This window comes from Protopterus annectens, chromosome 12.part0 (assembly GCF_019279795.1).
Source record: "Protopterus annectens isolate FY-2018-M chromosome 12.part0, PAN1.0, whole genome shotgun sequence".
In the NCBI taxonomy this organism is placed as follows: domain Eukaryota; kingdom Metazoa; phylum Chordata; order Ceratodontiformes; family Protopteridae; genus Protopterus; species Protopterus annectens.
This window is the reverse complement of record NC_056746.1, coordinates 145,057,107-145,077,511: the sequence shown is the minus strand read 5'-3', so window position 1 is coordinate 145,077,511 and position 20,405 is coordinate 145,057,107. Positions and strand designations below refer to the sequence as shown.

Below are 20,405 nucleotides of genomic sequence, written 5' to 3'. Positions count from 1 at the left end.
GGTCCAGGACAGCTTTTTTTTTTATACTAGGACTAGCCCTGTATAAAATTCCTTTGCCTTGTTGAGATTTTGGAACCAGTTCCATGAAGGCTTGTGAGAGCGTACAAGATCCAATTGGAGGAACAAAGGAATCTGATTTTTTGGGGCTGAAAGAAGGCAACAGTTTGGTGGAACACCATTACAGAGCCATTTGTATTCATTTTGGACTCTTTCTAGTACCAGTGATTATGTTGTGATTTGTTTCCAAACAAAGAATGGCAGAGACATTTGTATTCATTTTGGACTCTTGCTAGTACCGGTGATTATGCTGTGATTTGTTTCCAAACAAAGAATGGCAAAGACATTTGTATTCATTTTGGACTCTTGCTAGTACCGGTGATTATGCTGTGATTTGTTTCCAAACAAAGAATGGCAGAGACATTTGTATTCATTTTGGACTCTTGCTAGTACCGGTGATTATGCTGTGATTCGTTTCCAAACAAAGAATGGCAGAGACATTTGTATTCATTTTGGACTCTTGCTAGTACCGGTGATTATGCTGTGATTTATTTTCAAACAAAGAATGGCAGAGACATTTGTATTCATTTTGGACTCTTGCTAGTACCGGTGATTATGCTGTGATTAGTTTCCAAACAAAGAATGGCGCTAGATTGAAAGAATGACGAGGCTGGGAAGGAAGAAAAGAACAGTCATGCACTTTTCTTGGTCTGGGATTGTGCTCAAGCTCCACCTCCTTTTTTCCTTTGTATTTCCTTGATTGGATGGGTAGCGCCTCCTGTACTATGAGATGGGGATGTGGAAAATCTGTTTGATACTTATGTTAAGTTTCACCATTTCATAAAATCTTTAAAAAAAAAAAAAATCAGCTGAAAAGGTACCAGAAAACACTTTTCCCAATAAAGCATTAAGTACCTGGGCCTTTACATCCTCAAGAAGATTTGGAGATCAATGCAATGTGCATCTGTGCATCACTGAACTTGTTGCAACAGTTCAAGATAAGGTGTTTACATTACACAACTTGATGCATTAAGAAATGCTTTGTTAATCTAGAGACAGAAGAAATCACACAGAGTAAAGATTTTATCTCAGAACAATGTAAATCAGCAAAGGTTTTATTTGTATGAGAAAAAGTTGCTGGTAGATATTTATGACGTCAGAGTAAGGGCCTTAAGCAGATGGCTCAAGAAATATATTAATGCTGCTAAGCAGACTTCTTATGGTCTCGGGAGTAAACGACAAGCATATTACAAGAGCAAGTGTAGTGTGACTCCCCTAGACAAAACAAGCACACTATGTAAATCTTTATAATGAATCTGTTTTCCACACAAACCCTTCCCCTTTTCTCATAAACATAAAAATATTTTCATATAAAGTTTACACAGAAATCTAAGAAAGTCCCCACAAGGTTACTAATCTGCAGAAAAGTTCAAAAAGGAAGACCACCCTAACACTGAAGCAGCACCAAAGAGTCAGAAATCTTCAAAGAAAAGGAAGTTCTGAATTTTGGCACCCGTACATTTTTTATACCAGCATGCCCTCCAGTTTTCTTCGATATACAGTACATGTGGAAGGTGCCCAAAAGCTTCTACATATTGGCCACTCATCCGATACTTGGCAGAATATACCCCATATAAGCTATATGCTACTGCAGCAGTGAACTAATGAACGAGTAATGAACACTGCAACAGTGACCTAATGAAGTTCATCACAAGTGATGTTGATTTGACTGAATTCTGTTTCTATGAATAAAAGTGCTTTATGATGAACAACCCCATACATGAACTGGAAAATACAGACAAACAGGTGACTAGGAATGATTCTGAAGTGTCAATAAGTGACTTCAGTGTACACCAACACTACTTATGTGAAATAATCTGCCAACGAAAGTTATTAATAGGAACAAGACCTTTTACTGCCTACAATCAGTGAAAAAGCTACTAAAAATCTGGACAGGGCTCACCCAGCTATGCATATCTGAGTAAACATTATTTACTGGCACAGTGATTTCCTCCAAAGTAAGATGTTAAAATTTCAAAATAAGAGATGAGAGATACCCATAAGTAAATTTTTCACATATAGGCTAGCTGTGTAGTAAAACAGACTGCCAAATTAAGTGCTGAAACCAGTAAAAACTGAACAGTCAAATGCACATCCACACTTCTTCCCAAGAATCAGGGTCAGAATTCTAAAAGGGCAATCAAAATGCAAGAAAGATGGGCATAGTACAAAGACTGATGATTTCTCTGTTGTTACTGCTACCCAAGTATAAATAAAAAGGATGCAATTAGGAAAGCATTAAATACTACTTTTATTTTACCTTAATGAAATTAAAGATTTGTCATTGGCTGCAGATGCTAAACATACGTGGATTCTTTTGCTGCCAATCTTGTATCTGTGAAGGCTACTGACACCACAAACTGCTTCCTGAATATTTTCCATGTGCACTACAGCCTTCAACTGATAATCCGTGTGAGGACTAAGGTCCACATTTTTTACCTAGTGAGGAAAAATAAACAATGTCATCTCAAACTTGCAAATTAAATCTGATGTACTAAATGTACAGCCTTACAATAACTCAATACAATCTGTTTAAGTGGCACCATTCAGCATAACACCCTTTTCATCTGGAATCTTGTGTACACAACACAAAGTTTGGTGCAACAATGTTTTTATCAGTATCAGCTGTTTTGTACAGCCACTGTTCAGCACCATCATTGTGGGATTAAATTTACCAGCACACAGTGCACTACGTTCAGGTTTACCAAAACTCATAAAAATCTGAAAAATCTGTACTCCTTTCACCACCAGCTGCATATTAATGCAGTCCTCAGCAAGCTGTTTTAACTATAGTGCTTAACTCAATGTGAGAAAAAGGCATTTGGCATCCGTGAACTCAAAATGTCACCAGAATACAAAAACTCTCAATAGCAAAGATCGAAACTTCGGAAAAGGGGCAAGCATACAAGTGTTCATCCATAATTACATACAAGAAATGAATAGTTGTGTTAAGAAATTAACCATTACGATAATAAGTCCTCCAACTCCCTCCTGGTTTGCCAACTAAATATTAGGAGCATAAATAAAGTACATAATTTACACGCCCTCCTATAAGTCCATTCCCCTGATATTCTATGCCTAACTGAAACCTGGCTAAAACCATCAACTTCAACTAATTAAACTTTACCACCTGGGTATAATATACTTAGACTCGATCGCTCTACTAGGAAGGGGGGGGGGGGGTAGCTCTACTCTTCAAATCTACACTAAACGTTACTTCAGACCATATTCAACCACCCCAGGTCAATAAAGCAGAAATTGCTACCAAGTTCCAAATTAACAAAAACAAATGTATGAATATAGTCTGCGTGTACATTCCCCCAGGGAATAATACTAATACCACAGAAGACATCCTCCAATGGTTAGCTAGTAACTATCCACAAGAAACCATAGTACTTGGAGATTTAAACATAGACTGGAATACCTGCTCCTCTCAATCTCCTACCACCCATGTACACCTGTATGGATTCACACAGGTCACATCCACCCCCACAAGGATAGGGAAAGTAAACCAAAAAGACAGTATACTAGGACTGGATACTAATCAATTCCCACCCCCAAATGTATACATCGGAGGGCCATTCCCGATGACCTCAGTCATCACTTTCTCACCTTTACCTGCAAGCAGAAATCTTATAACTCCCATCAGCCCATGTATAGAATAAGAAATAGTAAAAGCTTCAATCCTAGTAAGTTACAGGATGAACTTAAGACATGCAACTGGTCTTCTCTAAAACACTTGCCCCTAGACAAAGCTGTCAACTACTTTAACAATAAATTTCTTACCATCCTCTATTCTCATGCTCCCACTCGTTCCACTAGGGTAAAAACAAACATTGCCCAGTGGCTCTCTAAAGAAACCAAAAGTGCAGTTGTGTACACTTACCATAATGTAAATGTTAAGAGTGTATTCACTGTTGCAGTCATTACATTTGGGTAATCCGCTGGCAGGTTGTCCACAGTTGGCAAGTCTTGGGATCTGCGTCAGATGCTGTCCCTTCTTCCATGACATCAGGATGTCGGAGTCTAAAACATGCAGCCATCATTACATCAGTTTTTCTTGCCCCATATGTCAGGTGCCCCCCTAATGGGGAGCAAATAAACACAAAAACACAAAAGTATACCTCCAACCAAAAGCAAATACACCAAAAAGGCTTTTAAGCATAGTAAAGGAAAGTAGAGATATAGTCAAAAAATCTAGGGGGCCGGAGGGAGGGTAACCAGGACTGCAACAGTGAATACACTCGAACATCTACATTTATGATAAGTGTACACAACTGTACTATGTTCTTCGTGTTTCACTGTTGCAGTCATTACATTTGGGTAGATTCCCAAAGCTATGGTTGGGAGGAGGCGTTTATACAGCATTAGGGCCAGCTATAAGGCCCTGCAAGACAGCAGTGGCAAGGCCAGCTCTGGATTTAGAGAAAATTGGTAAATGATAATGCTTGGTGAAAGTATGTACAGAACTCCAGGTAGCAGCTTCTAGGATATCGCTGGTAGGGACACCTCTGAGAAAGGCTGCAGAAGTAGATGCAGCCCTGGTAGAGTGAGAGATCTGATCCCCTGGGGGATAGGTTTTCCATAGTGCTTATAGCAAAAATGAATGCAATGGCTTACCCACTTAGAAATGGTTTGTTCTGAAACAGCCTTCCCCTCTGCCCCTGCAGCAAATGCTACCAGCAATTGTTCAGATTTTCTTCGAGATTTAGCCCTGTCCAAGTAGACTGATTAAGAGCCACACTGGAAACCACCTTGGGCATGAAGAATGGATTGGCCCTGAGAGATACCCTGTCCGCATGAAAGATGATGAAAGGCTCCACTGCCATAAGGGCCTGTAATTCAGATATCCTTCTAGGTGAAGTGATTGCTAAAAGGAATGCTGTTTTCCAAGAAAGAAATTTTAAGTCTACAGTAGCAGCTTGCTCGAAAGGAGGTAGAGTGAGCTTCTCCAAAACAAAGGTAAGGTCCCAGGCAGTGGTAGGTGCTCTCCTGGGTGTTCTCAAGTTTTTTGCCCCTCTGAGATACTGCTTGAGCAGAGGATGAGAGAAGAGGGGTGGTTCTGTGTTATAGTGAGCTGAAATAGCGGAGGCGTGGATTTTAGAGGAAAAAGACAGGCCCTTGTGAAGCATCTCAGTTAAGTATTGCAAAATCTGAGGTAAATTGAGTGATGCTGTGCTCATCCCTAAAGACTGGTTCCAGGCACAGAATCTTTTCCATTTGTCAGCATAAGATTTTCTAGTACTAGGTCTTCTCACCTCCAAGATGACATACATCACAGGTTTGCTGAGGGATGATAAGTGTGAATTTAAGTGATTAGCCAGGCTGCAAGGTTCAATGTTGGAAGCTGAGGGTTCAGAATTTGGTTCTCCTGCTGAGACAGCAGGAAAGGGGTCTGTGGCAAGTGCCATGGAGATATTTGCGACACACTGCGCAGGAGCGGGTACCAGTGTTGGCGCATCCAGTCTGGAGCAATCAAAATCATCCTTGGTTTGTCCTGTTTGACTTTTAGCAGAACTTTGGAGAGCAGAGGCAGAGGGGGAAAGGCGTACACTGACAGGTTTTTCCAGCAGAAGGAAAGAGCATCCACTTTCCAGGCTTGTTTGTGGGGAGTCCTTGTGCAAAACTTGTCCAAATGGTAGTTCTGAGGGGAGGCAAATAGATCTAGGTCTGGGCTCCCCCATTTGTTTGTCAACATGTTGAAAATCCGTGGTTCCAGCTGCAACTCCTGTGGGTCCATGAGGCTTCTGCTTAGTCCATCGGCCAGTGTATTCAATTTTCCTGGCAGGAATTGAGCTTGTAGATGTACTTGGTAGCTCAGGGCTGTGTTCCACAATGCCATGGCTAGTCTGCAGAGGGAGTAGGAATGTGTACTCCCCTGCTTGTTTATGTACCACATGGTTTTGTCCGTCTTTACCATTAGTTGTCCTGGAAGAATGTAGTCCTTGAAGGCTGTCAGAGCGTTTTGTACAGCTAAAATTTATTTTTGATTGATATGTAGGTGCATTTGATATGAATTCCATTTGCCCTGCATGCACTTCCCTGTCAGGTGAGCCCCCCATGCATAGTCTGATGCAGCTGTAGTGTGGGTTTGGGCGGCAGGGGGTAGTGTGAATGGCAGTCCCTTGTTTTGATGGCAGGTCTCTGCCCACCATAGGAACTCCAGGCGTAGGCAAGGTATGATAGGAATCATTGTTTCCAGGCTGTGACAATGTTGACTCCATAGACTTTTTAAGTACCACTGTAGTTTCCTCATATGCAGTCTTGCATATGGAATAAGAAGAATGTAGGAGGCCATAAACCCCAAGGCTTGCAGTATTTGTCTTGCAGATAGCAGGGTTTTTGTGGCCACTTGTTTGAAGTAAGTTACCAAAGGAATTTGCTTCACTGGTGTGAGGAAAGCCATCTGGGCAATTGTATTCAAGTTTGCACCCAGGAATGTAATCTGTTGACAGGGTAGCAGTTGTGATTTCTTTTTGTTTATGGTGTACCTCAGACAAGTTAGAACCCTTTTTACAACTGTCAGATGATTTAAAAGTATGCCCTGGTTTTCTGCCTGAATTAGACAATCGTCCAGGTATGGACATATCTGAATATTTCTTTGCCTACAAAATGCAATAATTGGAGCCAGGCACTTTGTGAATACCCTGGGCGCAGTACACAAGTCAAAGGGCAACGCAGAGAACTGAATGCACGTAGCCTGCCTTGAAACGTAGGTATCTTCTGCAAGATTCCCCGACTGGGATGTGCAGGTACGCTTCTTTTAAATCTAGCGTTGTCAACCAGGCGTCTTTGCTTAGCATAGGAAATAACTGGTGAAGACTCAGCATCTTTAATTTTTTGAATCTCCAGGAAGGTGTTTAGAGTAGACATGTCCAAAACTGGACATCATGATTTGTCCCTTTTCCTCTTCTGGCACCAGTTGAATAGCCCCCATGCTTAAGAGAAACTACTTGTTTTTGAGCCTCTGCCCACTGATTCAGGGGCAGGTCTCGCTATCCGTTTGGTGTTGGCAATGTGTGGAAATGAAATCTGTATCCCTGGGACACTATTTAAAACCCATTTGTCCTGGGTTATGAGTTCCCAGTTCTTTGCATGAAGAGCAATCTTTCCCTCCAAAGGGGCGGTTGAAAGAGAAGTGCTTGGTAATTTTAAAAGGCAGTCATTGAGACTGTTTACTGTAGGGGGGTGTCTTGTTATTTCCAGATTTGGAAGTGGAGGCCACTGAAACCTGGGGTTTTTGCTGTGTCGGGGTTTGGCTTGAGAGGATCTGGAAGGGGCTGGAAAGGACCAATTCTTAGTAGGCCAGTGCCTACTAAATCGTGGAGGTTGCACTTGTAAGAAATCTTAACAGTTTGCATAGATTTAGCTTTATCTTCCATCTTTTTTTAGAACTTCTTCAGCCTTACTGCCAAACAGGCGGTCTTGATTTAAAGGAGCATCCAACAATTTAGCTTTAACATGATCAGGCAAAGATTGCTCCTTAAGCCAAGCATGCCTTCTAAGCAGAGACCCAGTAACAGCAGCCCTGCAGGAGGCCTGTAAAGAATCAAAACCACACTGCAAAGTATGTTTTCCAACTTGTTCAGCAGAATGCATTAAATCCTGTAAATCTTTATTTTCCACACAGTCAGGAATCAACATCATTTTCTGTTTAAGCAGTCCAATAATATGCTGTTGATATTTTAACATGTGAAATTGGCAGTTTAATGCTCTGGTTGCCAAGGTCGCAGAAGTACAAAGCTTCTTACCCCATCTATCCAGCGACCTGGAGTTTCTATCAGAAGGGATAGGATTTTTAGCAGTAGAAGCCTTAATGCCCTTAGGTCCCTGTGAAATAGTCTCTGGATCTGAAGTAGGATTTTTAAAAAGGAACTTGTGGGACTCAGGAACTCTATAGTATCTGTCAGGCTTACTAGGAGCAGGAGGCAGGGAATCAGGGGCCAAACTAGATTCCGAAAAAGCATCATCAACAATGTCTAGTACAGGAGGAATAGCTAATGGCCTATGCTGAGGTAGGAGAAGGAAATCCCCAAGTCTCTTTTTTGAATCAGAAAATTCCTGGCTTTCCCAGTGGAAATGCTCCCTCAAAGCATGTAAAGTTTCCCCAAAAGAAAAGTCCTCAGGGGGGGAAGCAGAGGGAATGGAGTCCTCTGCATCGGAATCCACATAAGTAGGCATGGACAAATCCAGGTCATTAGAAGAGTCAGAAGAAACAGAATTCTGATCAGAAGATTCATAATCAAGTTCAGCCCTAGGCCTCTTAGAGGGGGGGGGGGTTTGACTACAACTGATTAAAGAAATTAGATCTTCAGCCATTTTGATCATTTGTTTTTTACGCATAGGGGCCTGAACATGTGGCCTGGGCATCGTTTTTTAGACATATACAGAGATTTAGGCCTTAGCAATAAAGGCAGTATCGATTTAATATGCAAGTCTGTAGGCCGGAATACACCCTCAGAAGCCGGTGCCTGCACAGCGGCTCCGGACCCATCCAAGGTAGAGACATCCACAGGTTCCATAGGTGAAGCATCTCGCGGCATACCGGACTCTGAATGGGTCTCAGTAGAGGCCTGCAAATCAGAAGTAGCGAGCATCAGGGGCTGTGAAATTGCCTCACTGAGTACCAGCGAACTGGCAACTGGCTTAGGAGAAGCGTTGTCGGCAGTTTTGGACATCGGCGGTCTATGTCTTTATCTTTGTGTTTTTTCGGAATTCCGCTAGTCGGAAGGCTAACCAACATTTCTGGACAATTAAACTGAGAACCGAAATAATTAGAGGCAAAAATATACTGACGACGGACAATGCACCGATTAAATTAAGCACAAAACCGACAGCAAGGTACATCGTGGTCAGGGCCCAAGCAAGGAATACACTACGAATGAAAATCTTTATGAGGTATTTGCTTTCCACATGTAATGCAATTATTAACTTTTACTGACATCGGTAAGCAGCAAGAAAAAGTCTCCCCAATGGGGTACTTAGCTTTAAGTTTAAGACTTCGGTTCTGAAACTCGAAAACAAAAATTTCAGGAGTCGGCCGACCGGCACTTGCGAACAGCTTCTGCTTTGGGCACGGCAAGAAAGACTGATGTAATGATGTCGGCTGCATGTTTTATACACCTGACGTCATGGAAAAAGGGACAGCATCCGACGCAGGACCCAAGACTTTGTTAATCAGGCCGACTGAGGGCAACCTGCCAGCAGATTACCCAAATGTAATGACTGCAACAGTGAAACATGAACATTCAAAAATTATAGTCAGAAACAAGTCATGGGCAACATGGCATGCTACAAAAGACCCTCTAGATCAAACTAAATGTAGACAACTAAGAAATGAGAGAAAACGCTCCATTCCATCAGATAAAAAAAACTACTACTTCCATCTCCAACAAGGAAACCAAAATAACCCTTGAAAATTCTGGGCAGGGGTAAATAAATTACTGCACCCAGGTCATACCACCACTCCACCTCCCTCAACCTCTACTGATAAACTACCAGAGGATGTTGCCAACACCTTTAATAGTTTATTTACTGAAACTATCCAAGCGCTTGCTAGCCAATTACCCCTGAACTCCTCTAACCCACTGGGCAACAGTCCTAGCACTCAGCCCCCCTCTTCAGCTTCCAACCAGTCTCCATGTCTTTCATTCGATCACTACTCAAAAAATTAAAACCTACTACCCTAGCTGCTGACATTCTCCCCGTTGAATATTTGCAAAAAGTTGCTGACACCATAGCGTACCCCCATTTCATATCAGAAGACTCAGTCCATTCTATCTGGAAAATATCGCATGTCATACTCCTCCATAAAGGTGGTAATTCTACTGAATTATCTAATTATAGACCCATAGCCATCTTGTCACCTCTGGCAAAAATTATGGAAAAAATGAGTTCTTAAACAACTTCTGTACTTTCTAACCCAAAACAACTTACTCAGGCCATATCATAGTACTACCACAGCCCTCCTCACCTTCTGTAATACAATAAACTGTAACAGGAACAAGCAGCTATCCTCAACCCTTTTTTTTGGACCTGTCCAAGGCTTTTGATATGGTTAACCAACATCTTCTCATCAACACCCTGGCAACAATGTCTCTAAGCAATCACTCCCTCCAGTGGTTTTAATCCTATCTGCACAACAAACAATCCGTCTTATGGCAGAACTATCAAACCTCCTACCCAACACCCTAGGTGTCCCCCATGGGTCTATTTTGGGACCAATTCTGTTTTCTATTTTTATTATTGACCTCCACACTGTTATCCCTAAAGCTAAATGCATTCAATACCCAGATGACTCGACGTTGATCTGCACTGGCACCTCACAAACAGAGCTGCAAACAATTACTCAGAGTACTTTTAACACAGATGAGAATTGGCTTGCCGCTCACTGTCTGATTCTAAATCGTAACAAAACAAAACTTCTTTTCTCCCCCACCGAAAGATCCCCGGCGATATCTCTTTCCTTTAAATATAATAATGGTACCATAATCTCGCCAGATGCCCATACAAAACTCCTAGGAGTTACTGCAGACAATCTTAAGTTTGATGTGCACAATAACAAAATTATCAAAACCATTAATAGAAAACTGGGCTCACTATATAGGATAAAGCCATTCCTAACCCCACCTGCTAGGACTGCCATTGCCCGCTCCCATCTACTCTTTACCATCTTTTATGCTTCCCCTTTACTTGTCAACCTAAATAAAACTGATTCTTAAACTCTCAAGCTGCCATAAAGTACAGTTGTGTACCTACCATATATGTAGATGTTAGAGTGTATTCACTGTTGCAGTCATTACACTTATCCTGCTGGCAGGCTACCCACAGTCGGCCTGAATTCCAAAGTCCTGGTCCGGCGTCGGTTGCTGTCGCCTCTTCCCTGACGTCAGTGCGCCAAGGGTTTATAAGTTGCAGCCGATGCCATTTTCTTCAGTTGTTCTTGCCCCAGATGTCAGGTGCCCCCAAGAAGGTAGGCAATACATAATGTTTATAAAAACATACAGTAAAATAAAAACAATACCTTCATCTACAAGCAAATACACCACATAGGTTGTATAGGATAGAGAAGTATAGACAAGTCCCAGCAAAGAAAGGGGGGGTGGAGGATGGGTAACCTGGACTGCAACAGTGAATACACTCCAACATCTACATTTATGGTAGGTACACAACTGTACTATGTTAATCATGTTTCACTGTTGCAGTCATTACACTTGGGTTGAATCCCAAAGCTGAGGTAGGGCGGCTGGGTCTAAACAGGATTAGGAGTGGTTATGAGGCCCTGCAGCACTGCAGTGGCAAAGCCTGCTCTGGATTTAGAGTAAAGAGGTAAGTGATAATGCTTGGTAAAAGTGTGCACTGAACTCCAAGTTGCAGCCTCCAAAATTTCCTTGGTTGGTACTCCTCTGAGAAAGGCTGCTGAAGTGGCTGCTGCCCTGGTAGAATGTGGCCTAATCTTCTTAGACATTGACTTGCCATGCTGTGCATAGCAGAAACGAATGCAGTGTCCTATCCTTTTTGAAATAATCTGCTTTCAGATAGCCTTTCCTTGTGATCCTGCAGCATATGCTACAAACAGTTGCTCAGTTTTTCTGAAAGCTTTTGTTTTGTCCAAGTAGAAGCGTAGCTGCCTGTGTATGTCCAAAGAGTGCAGAAGTCTCTCCCCTTTATTCTGGGGATTTGGATAAAATGTTGGCAAATGAATGGTTTGGTTAAGAGCCACACCGGATACTACCTTTAGCATAAATGTTGGGTTTGTCCTTAGAGAAACCCTGTCCGGATGAAAAATGATAAAAGGTTCCACTGCCATTAATGCCTGTAACTCTGAGACTCTTCTTGCTGAAGTTATTGCTAGGAGCAGAGCAGTTTTCCATAAGAATTTTATGTCAGCTGTATTGGCTGGCTCAAAAGGAGGCAGTCTGAGTTTATCCAAGACAAAGTTGAGGTCCCATGTAGGTATCGGCGCTCTCCGTGGGGGTCTTATGTTTTTTGCCCCTCTGAGGTACTGTCTTAGCAGTGGATGTGAGAAAATCGGAGGTTTCGTATTGTAATGAGCTGAAATGGCAGAGGCATGGATCTTAACTGATGAGAAGGCTAGGCCTTTGTCAAGCATCTCAGTTAGGTATTGTAAAATCTGAGGAATATTTGGAACAAGTGGTTCAAGTCCTTGTGCCTGGTTCCAAGCACAGAATCTCTTCCATTTTTCTGCATAAGATTTCCTGGTGCTGGGCCTCCTGGCTTCCAAAATGACATCCATAACAGCTTTAGAGAGAGGTGTGTATATTATTTGCCATGCAGCCAGATTTAAGGTTCTGAGTTGGCTGTGCAGGATCTGATTGTTTTGTTGAGTCAGAAGATGAGGAATTTGAGGTAAAGTCCAGGCTGGGCCTTGAGACAAGCTCTTTAGAATTGGGTACCAGTGCTGGCGTGGCCAGTCTGGGGCAATCAGAATAATTTTTGGCTTCACTTGTCTGACTTTTAGGAGTACCTTGGGAAGGAGAGACAGTGGTGGAAAGGCATAAACTATTACGGTTTTCCAGCTGAATGATAGAGCGTCCACTTTCCATGCTTGTGGGTGATAAGTCCTTGTGCAGAATCTCTGTAGTTGGCAGTTGTGAGGGGAGGCAAAAAGATCTATGTCTGGGCATCCCCATTTCCTTGTTGTCATGCTGAAGACCTGTGGATCTAGTATCCACTCGTGAGGGTCCATGAGGTTTCTCCTTAGTTCGTCTGCCAGAGTATTTTTCTTTCCTGGCAGGAATTGTGCCTGCAGATGTACTTGGTAGGTCAGTGCTGTGTTCCACAAAGTCATGGCTTGCCTGCAGAGGGGGTAGGAATGTGTGCCCCCTTGCTTGTTCATGTACCACAACTGTAGTATTGTCCATCTTTAGCAGTAGTTGTCCTGGATGTAGTAGATTCTTGAAGGCTGTCAGGGCATTCTGTACAGCTAGCATCTCTTTTTGATTGATATGAAGATGCATTTGTTCCACGGGCCACGTGCCCTGAATACATTTTCCTGCCATGTGTGCCCCCCCAGGCATAATCCGAAGCATCTGTTGTTAGTGTCTGCCTGGCTGTGGTAAAGTGAAAGGTTGTCCCTTGTTGTGGTGACAGGCCAATGCCCACCATCGAAACTCCTGCTGCAGGCAGGAAATAAGAGTTATTATTGTTTTCAGGCTGTGGCAATGTTGAGTCCAAACACTTTTTAGATACCATTGTAGCTTCCTCATATGCAGTCTTGCATATGGAATTAGCAGGATGCCATGAAGCCCAAAGGCTGCAGAATTTTTCTTGCAGGTAGCTGGGGCATTGTTGCCATCATTTGAAAGTAACGAGTCAGTTGCCTTTGCTCTTTTGGCGTGAGATAAGCCATCTGGGCAGTTGTATTTAAGCTTGCACCCAGGAATATTATCTCTTGAGAGGGCACTAGTTTTGATTTCTTTTCGCTTATTGTGTACCCTAGGCAAATTAGTAATCTCTTTACAAACGCCAGATGTTTAAGAAGAATGTACTTGCTTCTCTGCTTGAATAAGGCAGTCGTCCAAGTAGGGTTATATTTGAATTCCTTTTTGTCTGCAAAAAGCAATTACTGGTGCCAGGCATTTTGTGAAGACCCTGGGCGCAGCAGATAAGCCAAAGGGCAGTGCAGAGAATTGGTAATGCGTTGAACCAGCTATGAATCTGAGGTATCTTCTGCAAGTTTGTCTGATTAGGACATGCAGGTATGCCTCTGAGGTCCAAAGTAACTAGCCAAGCCTTCTTGCCCAGCATGGGTAGAAGCTGCTGCAGTGTCAACATTTTGAATTTTGGAACGTCCAGGAAAGTATTTAGAGTAGACAGGTCCAGTATTGGTCTCCAAGCGTTGTCCTTTCTGGGTACCAAGAAAAGTCTTGAGTAAAATCCTTGCCCTGCTCTTCCTGTGGTACTTTTTGAATAGCCCTCATGTCCATGAGAGCAGAAATTTGTTTTTGTGCCTCTGCCCACTGATTGTGTGGCAGGTCTGGCATACCTTTTGGTCTTGGTAGGGTGTGAAAGTGGAACCTGTAACCCTGAGAAACAATATTCAGTACCCATTTGTCCTGCGTGATCGTGTGCCAATTTTGTGAGAAAAGTGCTAGTTTTCCTCTTAAGGGTGCTGCCAAAAGGAAAGTGCTTGGCATGGGTAGAGAAAGTCATTGGGAATGTTTCCTATAAGGTTGTGATTTGTCTTCTCCGCCTTTGGGGGCTGAAGCACCCCACTGTTTAGGTCTGTATGAGCCTTGGGGCTGAGATCTGCCTCTTGGCGTCTGCTTCTGCCTCTTTGTGGCCTGTCTGACACTGGAAAGGACCAATTTTTTGAAGGCCAGTTCCTGCTAAATCTGGGTGGCTGAACTTGTAAGAAATCCTTTACTGTCTACATTGATTTTGCTTTATCCTCCATTTTCTTTAACACCTCTTCTGCCTCAACACCAAACAAAGTATCATGCTGTAATGGAGTATCCAATAATTTTGCTTTAACATGATCAAGTAAACTTTGTTCTTTTAATCAAGCATGCCTTCGAATGACAGAACCTGTAACTGCGGCTCTGCAAGATGCCTCTAATGAATCAAAACCACATTGAAAAGTATGCTTTCCCACTTGTCCAGCTGCATGCAATAAATCCTGCATTTCCTTATTTTCAGGACATTCTGAGCTTGTAAGCATTTTCTGTTTTAGCAAAGACATTAGGTATTGTTGATATTTAAGCATGTGAAACTGGCAGTTTAAAGCCCTTACAGCTAAAGTAGCAGAGGTGTAAATTTTTTTCCCCGATCTGTCCAGTGCTCTAGAATCCCTATCAGAGGGAACAGGGTTTTCCTGCAGTGGAAGTCTTGACCCCTTTGGGACCCTGAGAAATTGTTTCTGGGTCAGCAGCAGGTTTTTATAAAGACATTTATGAGAATCTAGGACCCTGTAGTACCTATCTGGCTTGACTGGTGCAGGGGGTAAAGAATCTGGAGACAAACTGGATTCAGAAAAAACAACAATATCTAGTACAGGGGAGAGAGCAAGGGGCCTTTGCTGAGGCAGTAAAAGAAAGTCTCTGAGCCTTTTCTTGGATTCTGAATAATCTTGGCTCTCCCAATGGAAATGCTCCCTCATGGTGTGCAAGGTTCCCCCAAAAGAGTAATCCTCAGGAGGAGAGGCTGTAGGGACAGATTCTTCAGCATCAGAGTCCTCACAGGGAGGAAGAGAATATCCCTGTTCTGAAGAGGAATCAGAGGAAATAGAAACCTGATCAGAGGAGTCATAATCAGTGTCTTGCCTAGGCCTTTTATCAGGAGGGGCATGAGAACCCCTGATCAAAGTAATTAGGTCTTTGGCCATTTTAAGCATCTGTTTCTTAGACATGGATGACTGTCCAGGAGAATGCTGTACTTGTTTCTTTGTCTTTAATGGTGTTTTAGACTTTGCCTTGGCTGCTGAAGTGGTCTTGATAGTAAGCTGTGTAGGTCTGAAAACACCTTCAGAAGCCGATGCCTGCTCAGGGGCTCCGGACCCATCTGAGGGAATAGTTTCCGTAGGCCCAATACCTTGAGTTTCCAGAGGCCTAGTTGTCTCAACGTGGAGTCGGAGGCAGCCTGTGGCTCTGAGGTAGTGGGTGTCAGGGGCTGTGAAAGCGCCTCACTGAGAACTGGCGACTGGCCTAGAAGAGGCTTAGTCGTTGGTTTTGCACCTCGGATGCCTGTCCTTTTCTTTGTCTTTGCGCTTTTTATGAACTCTGGTCGTCGGTTGTTCCGACGACATTATATAGTTAAACTTTCGGCCAAAGTAATGTAAAGTAAAATCAAACTGATGCTTAATAGTGCGTTGGTTGAAACTAGCACAAAACCGACAACTAGCAACATTGTGGTCAGGGCCTAGGCAAGGAATACAGTAAGAGTGAAAATCCTTATGAGGTATTTGCTTCCCACAAGAAATACAATTGTTAACTTTTACTAACATCGTTCTGGAGCAAGAAAAAGTTTCCCCAACGAGGTACTTAGCTTTATTGAAGACTTCGGATCTGAAATTCAATTTCGAAAATCTCAGAAGTCGGCTGACCAGCACTTGCGAACTGTTTTTGCTTCGGGCACTACGCAGCAAGAAAATGGCGTTGGCTGCATCTTAAATACCCCTGGCGCACTGACGTCAGGGAAGAGGCGACAGCAACCGACGCCGGACCAGAACTTTGTAATTCAGGCCAACTGCGGGTAGCCTGCCAGCAGGATAACCCAAGTGTAATGACTGCAACAGTGAAACACTATGAAAATCAACATAACTAGATTTGCCACTGGTCTCCCCTACAGATCGCATCACTGTATAAATCTAAATTATCTCGGATAGTTAGAGCTACCCAAGCAGATTCAGTATAATCAACTTATTGTGGCTCACAAAGCACTTAACCAACCAGAAAATACACCTGCTCTGAAAAACCTCATCTATCCCCACTCCAGCTCCAGATCACTCTGCTCATCTAATAGACTTGTAGTGCAAACCATCAAATCCAACAACTTAGCCGGAGACTCACTGTTCGCTAACTCTTCTGGCAAAACTTAAAACTCACTTCCTGCTACCATCACCCTAGATTCCACCCTATCTCAATACAAAAAAGCTCTTGAGTATTTCAGGTCTCAATGGATATGTCCCTGCCCAAGCCAGACTAATCATCATTCATACTAGTGTACTAATACTATGTTTGTAAATGGAACTCTACCATCTTTTACTTATTAAGCCAGAGTAGAAGTTTGTGAGACTGTATAAATTGAATTAACTCTGTTAAGTGTGTTTATTTGTACTATGTTATTACTCTTGTTCCATCTGCACATCGTGATGAATGCATATATGTAACTACCTTTGGAGCTTTTCTCCATGGCCCTCCGCTGAAAATGGACATGTATCCAGTCGGACTATCCCGGTCAACAAATGTAAAATATAAATAAAATGTCCTTCTCTTCTCTGCTGCAGTATTCTTTACATATGGAAGTAGCCAACCCAGGTGACCCAGCATCGGCCAAAAGACCAAAGTCTTTTGGAGTCTATATTAGATAAGCAAATCTTTAGGTAATCGAATACCTAAAGCTCAACACTTCAACAGCGAAAGATGTAAACCGCAAACTGCCACTTCTGCAATTTTTTCAACCTGTGTTCCCAAATCTCTCATAACACCTTCTGTGTTCAGTGGATTATGATCGATGTGGTAATGCATGGGAACTGGGTTTTTCCCAAAGGAGATGATGACACATTTTTTGGCACTGAGGTTGAGGCCATGGTTCTGACACCAGTCGTTGGTCTCAGTGAGACTTTTCTATAGGGTGGGAACATCACTTGGGGAGTTAATAATAGCTCCCAACTTGAATAGTCTACGAACAGTCAGCCAGAATCCCTTTGTGTTGGCCTGGACTTCAGAAAAAGTAGATACCAAACAGGAGAGTACCCAGGACCGAACCCTGTGGGACTCCACTCGTGACTGGTCAGCAGTCTAAGTTGGAGTAGGCTACTTTCACAATGTGGGTTCTGTGAGCCAATTTGCAACTCACCTGGTGATACAGGGGTTGATGCCTAGCTTAGTGAGTTTCTCTATAATTCCTGAGTGGGAAATAGTATCAAAGGCCTTGGTCAGATCAAGGTAGGCAGCATGAACCACCTTGCCTTCATCCACACCTCTGGTGACTGACTCAAAGTCATTGACCAAGTTGAGCAGGCATGATCTACCCTTCACAAAACCAAACTGTGTGGAATCCAGACTTTGGAAACTCCCTATTATCCTTGTTTATTAGGTCCATGATGATGCATTCCATAAGCTTTGCATACCAGACTCGTCGGGCAAATGGGGAAATAGTTCCCAGGGCTTGTAGTCACTACTCCTTTGGGAGAGAGATGATTGTAGCAGTGAGCCATTCAGTAGGGACAAAGCCTGAGGTGAGGCTGTGATTGAACAAGAGACACAGGTGATGTGCCAGTTCACACTGTAGATCGTGTAGAACACAGCCAGTGATACTGTCAGGTCCCACAGAAGCTGTACTCTTGGCCTTGGACAGTGCTGTATTAACCTGTGCAGCACTAATACTGGGTGTCTGGCAATCTACTGGTATTGTGATTGGTCTTTTTTTTTTTGGGGGGGGGGGGGGGCAGGGGTAAGGTTGGTGCTGAATCTGCCAGTATATTGGCAATATTTGTTGGCACGGTATAGGAGGTACCATTGTGCAGTAGATCAGAGCAAATCTGAGTATTGCCACGGAGATTCTTTACTTAACTATAGAAGGCTTGTGGTTGTCTTTACTATCTGCTGCAATTCTGTTTTCATAGCTAGCTTTAGAGGATTTGATGAGGGATCAACTTTTTGTTGAGGCTAAGAGAGTTCTTCCAGTCTTGGGACTTCACCTTATTCCGCATCAGTTTCCTCCTCCTGTTGTAGAGTTAATGGCAGAGGACCACCAGACTGGCTTCCTTTTTTTGGAGGAGAGCATCTTGGTTCTATTGGGTATGGCGAGATCCATACATTTGTGTACGTTTTTGTACAGTGCATTGCTGTATGATTCGGCGATCATGTAACTATTCTCCATTTGCATGGGTGCCGTGAAGTTAGCCACCTCTGTTTTTAGGAGCCCAAAGTTAGCTTTGGAGAAGTTTTTTACGGTGGTTACCTTTGCGGGGGGGGGGGGGATTTCCAATGTGATCAGCGTGTGTTCAAATACAACCAGAGAGAAGTTGACTACTGGTGTAGAGCAATGGTCGCCCATGTTAGTAATGACCAGGTCAAAGATGTTGCTAACTCTAGTGGGGATAAGAATGAGCTGGTCTAGAGCATTGAAATTAATGAATTCCAGGAAACGTTGGGCAAGTGTATTGGTACATGAGTAGTTTACCCAGTTAATGGAGGAGTAGTTGAAGTCATCCAGTATGAGAGTGTGTTAGATTGGACCCTAACATTCCACAATGTGCATAGGAACGTGGAGTGAGTCTTGGGACATGGTTGGGGACCTATAGCAGGCTACGACCTGAATCGCAGTCTTACCCAATGTTGGCTGCACCTGAAGTATCTCTGATGCGTTATGTTGGTCACCAGTCTGGAGGTGTGCACATCCTTTAAGAATATGGAAACACCACCGCCTTTGCAGCTTCAGTGTAAGTTCTGGGGCCGAAAGGTGTGGAATGAGTTATAGCCTGGTAGGGCAAGGGTGCTTTCTGCTGCCTTGAACCGGGTCTCTGTTACACTGTTACAACACAAATGTCAATGTTCTCCATTTTAAGGAGTGCTTTGAGCGAGTGCATTTTGTGATTTAGATTTCTAGCGTTGAGCAGCATGACTGAGAAGTTATGTACCTACCATAACGTTCCATGTTAGTTGTCTTCTTCTCGCCTTCTTTCTTGCTGGATGGGTTCGGAGCCGATCCTCGGCTCCGACTCGGCCAATACTAAAGCTCGAGAGCTAATTCCACCGGCTCGAGGCTCCCCTATATCCAACAATGCTAGGCGGTAACTACTCAGATCTCGTTTGATAGCTAAAACCAAGCAGTTCTAGTCTCCATAGTATGGAGAAGAGAGAAAAAGAACCCACCTCTATATAAACCTGTATGTAAGCTACCACAAACATAAAAGGGAGAATAGAGGTGGTAGAACATGTGGGAAGGAAGCCCCAATGGAAGATCCCAAAAATTCCTATCGGTCTGTCCAGGCTGGGGGGAAGGAGGGTGGGACGCAAGGAAGGCGGCGAGAAGACAACTAACATGGAACGTTATAGTAGGTACATAACTTCTCAATGTTAAGTTGTCAATCTCGCCTTCATTCTTGCTGGATGGGACCGCGTCCCTAGCACCTTACCCCAGGTGGCTTATCGGAACAGACTCTTGAGAACAGTGGAACCAAAGTCGGCACGGTTTCTGGAGGCCATATCCAATTTGTAATGCAAGATAAAGGTATGAGGAGAAGCCCATGTGGCTGCTGCACAAATGGAATCTATTGGTAGTCTGTCCTGAAAAGCTACAGATGTAGCTAATGCCCTGGTTGAATGAGCTCTAAATCTTGAAGGCAGTTTTTGATGTCTGATTTCATAGATGAAGGTAATTATAGAGATAAGCCATCTTGAAAGGGACACTGTAGAAACTGGAAGGCCCAACTTCCTTTCTGCATAAGACAGGAAGAGCTGGTCAGATTTTCTGAACTGTTTAGTCCTGTCTAAATAATATCGAAGTTGGCAATGAACATCTAGAAAATGTAACTTTTGTTCCGACCTGTTGGAATAATCAGGGAAGAAGACAGGGAGATCGATAGTCTGGTTTAGATTTGCCTCAGAGGAAACCTTAAGCAAGAAGGATGGATTAGTCCGGAGGGACACCCTGTCTTTATG

At 43.1% G+C, this 20,405-nt stretch overlaps 1 protein-coding gene across 1 annotated transcript in view; it reads right to left on the bottom strand.

The window, feature by feature from the left end:
• The window catches only part of MARF1 (meiosis regulator and mRNA stability factor 1), a 2,255,654-nt gene that overhangs the window by 1,210,246 nt on the left and 1,025,003 nt on the right, over nucleotides 1–20,405 (bottom strand). The window contains exon 10 of the mRNA XM_044088896.1: nucleotides 2,318–2,496. Coding sequence (XP_043944831.1) covers nucleotides 2,318–2,496 — 179 coding nt within the window. The remainder of the gene's footprint in view (nucleotides 1–2,317; nucleotides 2,497–20,405) is intronic.